At 50.5% G+C, this 7,722-nt stretch overlaps 1 protein-coding gene across 3 annotated transcripts in view; it reads left to right on the forward strand.

Moving 5' to 3' along the window:
• The window catches only part of PEX14 (peroxisomal biogenesis factor 14), a 135,623-nt gene that overhangs the window by 103,547 nt on the left and 24,354 nt on the right, over nt 1-7,722 (forward strand). For all 3 annotated transcript variants that reach the window (XM_014545481.1, XM_005873423.2, XM_005873424.2), the window contains one exon: nt 7,121-7,249. In XM_014545481.1, the coding sequence (XP_014400967.1) occupies nt 7,121-7,249 (129 nt within the window). The remainder of the gene's footprint in view (nt 1-7,120; nt 7,250-7,722) is intronic.

A 7,722-nucleotide genomic window follows, 5' to 3' on the forward strand; every position in this document is an offset into this window, starting at 1 on the left:
TCAAAATAGCACTGTGCTGGAATCGGGTCCTGCCTCTGGGGCCCCCGTGGGCTGTGGGTAAGTTGCTGCCCGGCTCTTTGATCTGTGAAACAGACGGAAAAGAAAAGAAAGGGAACAGGAGATGGATCAGATGAGCTCCGACATTTCTTCCGGGTCTGAATTTCTTTGGTTGTCAAAGGTAATTTTTTTTAAAAAAACTTCACTGCCTCTTCTAACACGGGAGGAAGATTCAAGTACAGTGAATGGTGTTGGCTAATTTGGCTTTCTGCATACGCACAGCACACCTTAGGGTCACCTGGCCTTTGGCCCTCAGGTAGCAGTGATCCCTGGTGATCGTACCCCGTGGTCTTTAAAGAGGGTGCCTTCCGGGGCCTGGCCAGTGCAGGGTGGGCAGGCAACGTCCCAGCCTGTTGCCAGGGACCTGCAGGACCCCACACTGCCGGCTGTGACAGTGGCAGCATATTTGTCATGCTATTAATCCTTTGGAATTGATGATCAAATACCACAGTCACTCCTCTTTATTTTTGTCTTTAATTTAGCAGAGAGGGATTAAAAGAAAAACACCCTAGACTATAGACCTAAAAATAGACATCGCGATGCTGATTGGAAGCCCTCCCAGGCTTTCCTGTTAGAGATCTCAATTTGTGCTACACAGAGGGCAGCTCACTTCTGTCTTGTTCACCAGTTATACTACTCCCCAGGGGAGCTCCATAAATTTTACAGGGAAATTTCCTCCTTATGCGGAAGGAGCTAAGCTCAGTGATGGTGTGGCTGAAATAATTTAGGGCTCCCAGGGAGTACGTCCACCGCGTGGAATAACACATCAGAAGTAAATGTCCAACAAGTTTTGATCTTGGTTGAGTTGGCCACCTCATTGATACCACTGGGCCCTGGATCCTCTGACCCTAGCAGTCGGGTTTGGAATCAAACTGCTCCCCCAAACTTGCACTTAGTTCACTGCTAACCCGGTCCCTCTGTCTGCTGCACGGGCCGTTGCCGCGGAGCTGCCTGCTGGCGTCTGCTGTCTGCACACTAACTCCACGAAACCTCCTGACTTGGATGTGGCTGAGTTTCGCATCTTGCTTCTGCCTCTCTGAGAGTCAGAGCTCATCCCACTGAGTCAGGAGAGCAGACCCGCCTTCCCTTTAGGCTCAGAGCAGAGCAGGGCCGCGCTCCCAGTCCCCAGGCTGGCGGTGCGGTGCGCTTTGCACTGGCTTTTTACTCAGTGATTTATACTCGGAGACTTGGCTGGGTGATAGCCAGTGTCCTTTTGTCTTTGTGTTTATTTTTCTTGCACGTTCAATGTATTTAAAGGATATATTGTCTTTATGGTTCACTGGGATAAGGAGGGGATTGGTGCAAGTTTTAATGAGAGGCCCCTGCTCCCCGTGCTGCGATGAGAATTATATCCTGGGTTAGATATTTTTCTTTCTTCCCTTAGGTGGCAGGAGGCAGTGTTTTGCTTCTTTTTGAAATAGCATTTTTTCCGAACGATCTTCAGAAGGGTACTGAGAGGACACTCGCTTTCGGCATCCTTGGCAACTTTTCCTGCTGTTGGAACTCCTCGTTGGGGAGAGGGGACAGTCTCCCCTCTTGTTCGTGAATGCACATGCCAACGTCAGGATGCGGGAACCGGCCTCCTCCTCACAGCAGTTTTTAGAAAAACTCTCTCATTCAGGCTAATGATGTTTGGAACTAGTTTGCTCAAAAACTGTTTTGCTACTTGGGGATAGTTAATCAGCAGAAACAGCGTTTGGCTCATTTGCTTAATATTTTAACCAAGTGAATTAGACAGGTTGGGGGGCTGGGGGAGGGGATTAGGAAGTGGGTGGGGGAGGCCCCATAAACAAGGTGATATATAATATTTTTTTTGTTCTCCTTTTAAATAAATACCGATCAGCTTTATGTTCAGAGACAATAGGAGCCGTTGGCTTAAATTTGCAGTTTACTGTATTTATGGCTGTAATATCAAGGTGCTGCCGTCGTAATTTCATGCCCCAATGAGAAGAGCAAGGTCGAAGCAAATGCTTCCATCGGCATCTGCTAACACACTAACTCATAAACAAGGCCCGGCTGGATCAGGTGGCACGGAATAATACAGGCTAATGAAATACAGCACAGCTTTCCATTACTGTTAGTTTTTACAGTGTCGTCATTACGTGTAATTTATGTTTAAAAAATTCAATTTTATACAAGGCACTGGGAAATAGGGGTCTACAGGTCATCCAACGACTTTTAGAGGCTCTGAGAGTCCTTATTGTGCTCCTCTGTTCCAACAAAATGTTAATAAAATAAAATAAAAATACTTTTTCCCTTTCCCCTCCCCTAACCTTTTCTGAGAGAGTTGATTTTTCTTTTAATGTGGGGAGTCTTTTTAGCCAGCTGTCTTCTCTGCCTCATCTCCGCCCAGAGTGTGCACGGGTAGGTAACTAGTTGTTCTGAGAGAGGTCACCCCTGCTCGGTCTCCGTGAATCACCTGAGTCCTGTGAACAGAGGGACTGTGATGGGGAGGACGCTGGCCAGAGTGGCCAGCCCGGAACTGCCGCCCTTTGCCACTGGCCCTCTGGCCCCGTTCCCTAATAAACCTGGGGCTGGCCTGGAAGGTGCTGTCAGGCGTTCATTATCTTGCTTATGTCCCGGCTCTGCCTGACCCTGCTGTCCTGCTTGTTGTCTGACCTGAGAGATGCAGAGAACACTGCTGTCTGCTGTCTGCTGTCTTTCTGCTTCACCTGCTCAGGGCCAGGCCCCGTGGCAGTGCCGTGCGGTCGCGGAGAAGCCCACGCACAGCCCGTCCCACAGAAAAAAGCCAGCCCTCCTCCAGGTCCGTTTGTCTGAGTCCTGGGAAAGGACCCTGCCTCCTGCAGCTCAGAGTCCACCGGTTGGTTTGGGTTTGTTTGCATTTTGACAAAACGTTTAGAAAAAGAAAGCACATTTGTTTATCTTCTAAGGGATAAAAATAAGCAGGTGTGGCAGCCCCGAGGCCGCTCACTTCAGTGGTCGATAGAATGTAGCTCACTTGCTTGTTCTTTTAAAGGGATCCCACCCTGAAGAAAGTGCTGGAAAAGAAGTCCTCGGCCGGCTTCTGCATCAAGGGAGGCTCCCCATAAAGGGAGCTGGTTCTGGAAGTAATTCCCAGAGAACCGGGGGGGTCAGGGCTGGGACTTCACGTGCGCAGTGGGGTCTGAACTGAGAGTGCGGCTTTGCAGGTCAGACAGCTGTGGCCTTACAGGCAAAATGACAGCCTCTCCGAGCCAGGCGCCCTGCTCCTCCTGCCCACCTGGGACAAGTCCCCCGTCCCTTCCTCCTCCTCTGCCTGAAGCCAGTGAGTGGATGGGATCCCTGGGCAGGACTTCCTTAGTTGGCTCCCTGTCAGATAGATTTTCATTGTCAGTGTCACAGATGGGGGAGGGCTACTGGCTCTTGGAGGCGGCAGGCGGCAGAGGTGAGGTTACTGAAGGAGCCTCTACACGCACAGGGCTAGTGATATCAGGTAACACAGTTGACACCCCAACTGAAAAATTTTAGGTTTTAGTAAAATTGGCTAATTCTCCCAAAGGTAGCAGCTAAAGGAAGACTTGGGGCAGACGGGAGGGGAAGAGGTTTGCCTGCCATAGACTGACACCCTTAGCTCCATCTCTGCTCAGCTCAGCCCTTGCTCGGTCCCTGGGTTGTTAGATTATTTCTTGCAGATAGCAATCAACTGGAAGGAAGTGTGTGTGTCTAATTTGCATGAGATTATTTAAAACAAAAAAAAAAAGGTCTGCATTAGTCAGGGTGATGGTAAACAACGCAAAGAGATGCCTTTTATAATGTAGCCAGGGCCTCAGCTTTCAGAGCCAAATATAATTCACTTACAATTGGCAGTTTCCTTTATTATTCCTTTTAACCTTTTGGATTCTGCAAGGTCTCACTCTGAGCTCTTCGGTGTTTCTCAGCGGGAGTGGGTGGCGCCTAGATGTGTCGTGTGGGTTCTGTGGCAGCACCTCATCCCTAAGGGTAAGGCCATTCAGCACCAGGAGGCCAGGACTGGGGAGATAACGGTGTGTTCAGAGAGATGACCCCTCCGCCCCTCCGCTCAGGCTCCAAAAGTCCCAGCCGATTCACCCGAGAGGTCCACCTGTCGAGCCCTGCCCTGGTCACCCTCCCTAAGCTGGGACACACCGGAGGAAAAGGCACTGAAGGGTGGGCCGCAGCCTGCGGGAGGCTTCGGTTTTATTCGGGGTTAGAATACTAGGATGAGATTAGGTCACCTACCCTTGTCACTCCGGGGGTGTTCAAAAAGTTGCCCAGGTGTCATTGCAGGAAGGACCCAGGTGATAAGCCGTGAAACAGCATCCATGGGCTCCTCCCTGTGGATGGGGTGTCACATGGGATGGGGGGAAAGAGGTTTAGTCCTTGTCTAAACCTCCTCCCTAAGATTGAAGACTTGAGACTTAATTGTGCAATTGTGATGTGACTGCGCTGTAGTGGGGAGCCCCTGGGCTGGAGGTGGGAAGCCCCACCGTCACCCGGCAGTTCCATGCCCTTAACTCGTATGCTTTGAGGCATATTTTTCACCCTCCTTGGGCCTCCGTTTTTTTAATCAGTTAAATGAAGGCAATGACTGGGATAATGGTTCAGCTCTGAAATGATATTGTTCAGTGAGATCATTAAAATGCTTATTTTTTTTAAAAAAAAGAAAAATGATTCACTTTATGTAACTAAATCAAAATCCTGACTCTCGGAGGACTAGGGATATCAGACTTCCAGCCAATGTAAATTTAGGGCATCAAATGATAAGGTCTCTGAAAAACAAGAGCTTGGGAGGATGTGCTGATGCCCTTTTAACCGCGGCCTCACTCCTGGGCTCGGCTGCAATAATGCAAGGAACATGTTTTATTAGGAAAATAGGCTTCGGCACAGCTCAGAGCCAGAGGGCAGAACAACGGGCAGGGAGTCCTGTCCCTTTAACCAGCTCCGGCTCTCAGGGCCTCAGCCCAGCCTGCAACTCACTGTATATTTCCCCAGCGTTAGACATTATCGTACTTGTTTATATTTGAAAGAGCCAAAAGGGAAAATGAGAATGCAACTGAATGCTCCTTTTGGGAAAATTATCCTTATTTGCAGCCAGCGGCTGACAAGGCACACGCACCACCAGGTTTGTAGAGTCCGTGGCGCACCAGTGACCGGCAGCCTGTGCTGACGGCGCACGGCCGCTTTCTTCCCCGGTGGCTGTGCGGACTGGTTAAAGCAGCATCTTCTCTGCGAGAACCCTGACGGGGGTTCCCTTCCTGTCTGGGAGGGAACATGTTCTCAGTTTTTCCTCGGCTTGTCTGTCTCTCCTGCCCCTGTGCTGGGGAGGTGAGATGACGATCAAGCAGCCCTTTGCAGTCAGCTGGGGGTGGGGAGTAGGGACGTGCCCCATTTCGCCCCATATACTCGGATCTAGCCTTTGCATTGTGAAGGAGCTCAGTGGGGAGGGGAGTGACGATCAAGCAGCCCCTTTGCAGTCAGCTGGGGGTGGGGAGTAGGGACGTGCCCCATTTCGCCCCATATACTCGGATCTAGCCTTTGCATTGTGAAGGAGCTCAGTGCCGGTAGATGACCCTCCTTGCCCCCTGGCAGCCTTTCCATCTGCTCATCAGTGTGCTGAGATACTTCACAGAGCTGTGGCCTGGCCTGTGTGTGCGGGGAAGGGGGAGAGCCGCAGTGTTCAATGGGGCCACATCTCAGCTGCCCAGCACAGGGAGGCGAAGGAAGGGGCCGGGGCCGGTTGGAACAGTTCAGGCATCCTCCCCAGAAAAGTTTGTGGGGCGGCTGCAGCCCACTCACGCCGTGCTGTGGAGCATTAATGTGCTTCATCTAGTAGCCCCTTGGCACGGAGCGTGCGGCACAGGCTTTGGAAGATGCTGATCCTCAGAACCTCCTGTACTTACGTCATCCACCCCCAGGGGCAGATAGACCACGCTGTGGCCTCTAATGGAGGCTGCTGACCAGATGTGGAAAAGCTCCAGGCTCGTTTAAAAGCTCCGTGTTGCGGCCGGCCTGGATATTGGGATTCCCGGAACAGCACGGCCAGCCGGAGCGGTCTTTCGTGGCGTGGCCTAGCCGCGACCTCCCACCTGCCTTTTCCTCTCTTAGTGGCGAGAGCGATCGTACGCGCAGGTTATTTCCGAGCTGCCCCTCGGGAGAGGTTTCTCCCACCCGTGTGCGCACTTGTTCCTCGCTTTGGGCTGGTTGGTGTTCTCCCTCCTCCCGCAGAGCCAGCGCCCCAGGCTGCCTCGGAAAAGCTTCCGGCCGTGTGCCCCCTGGAAATGGGGTCCGCCTGGGTCTTCCACTTGCCTTTTATTCCTCCCTGGGTTCCTCCGTGGGCAAATCCTCTCCACGTGTTGTAGCCACTGCAGATGGCGCCCTGCTTTTTCCTCAGGTCCCGTGCACAGCGTGGTGTAGAGTGTCAGGAAGACTAAAAAAAAAAGGGAAAATGAAAAACTAGCCAAAGGCGATATAGGCAGCCTGTGATAGGCTAGAGTAATAATCATCTCAAAGTTTGGGCCTGGCCTTGTTTTGATCTGTTTTCTTGTTTTATTTTCTTCTTTACATTCTATATCCCATTCATACTAATCACAGTCAGTCCTGATTTTTCTTTTTATTTCTGCATTTGTCATAAAATAAAGCAAATTATTCCCGTCTTCGGAAACGATCTAGACTAATTAGTCGTCTCACCCAATAATTAGTTTTTTGTTTCCCTGTCTGTTTTCATGCATTATTGTTAGTTTTTTCCCCTCTTTTTTTTAACACCATTACAGATTAAAATGAGCCACATTTGCAGTTGATGGTATCTGTTTTCAGGGGAAGAATGGAGAATTGCAGTACAGAGCGACTTCAAAAGCAGCAATAAACTCAAGGATAAATTAAGGAAATTGAATGAGCCACATTTGGAAGCAGTGTTGAGGCTAATATTCTGTCGCTTAAGGTTAAATTGCAACTGAGAGAGGTTCCAGAGAATCCGAAATCGAAGAGGCAACTTCCCAGGATGCTAGGCGTTGCGTGGCTCTCGGGGTCTTTTCTCAACGCAGATTTCATAGCAGCCGTGGGCAGTGGGCAAGGTACTCACCTGCAATCATGTGCTCTTCTCCCCCAGGGCTGACGGACGAGGAGATCGATGTGGCCTTCCAGCAGTCGGGCACAGCGGCCGACGAGCCTGCGGCCTTGGGCCCGGCCACACAGGTGGTTCCTGTCCAGCCCCCTCACCTCATGTCTCAGCCATACAGTAAGTCGCCCACTCTAGCCCCTGCTTTCACCTTGATTGGACGCAGGGCTCTGGCCGAGAGCAGTGCTCCCCTCTCCCAGACTCAGCAAGCCGGGGAGCTGGGAGGCGTAGCCGGCGGCTCCTGTGTTTTTCCCGAAGAATGTGACACACCCAAACCTTCTAGACAAACTTTGAAGTCTGTGACAAAGGTTTAAGAAGAAGAGTCGAGGGACCAGAATAAATGAGTTTATTAATGTGTTGTGTCAAGTATTATGGTTACAAGTAAGAATCTATCAAAGTGCGCATTGGCTCAGTTTCCATTTTCTTAGAGCAGTGCTTTTGCATGTTATTGTTGCTCTAAGAGGAACGAACATGAACTTTGGATTCATGAGTGCATTCTCGTTTGCTCGCTAAAATAACTTGCCTCCCAATTTTATTTTTTAAAGTTCATATTAGTAGATTTAGATTACCCCCTCCTCCCTCCCTCCCACCCT

This window comes from Myotis brandtii, unplaced genomic scaffold, assembly GCF_000412655.1.
Source record: "Myotis brandtii unplaced genomic scaffold, ASM41265v1 scaffold410, whole genome shotgun sequence".
Lineage (NCBI taxonomy): Eukaryota > Metazoa > Chordata > Mammalia > Chiroptera > Vespertilionidae > Myotis > Myotis brandtii.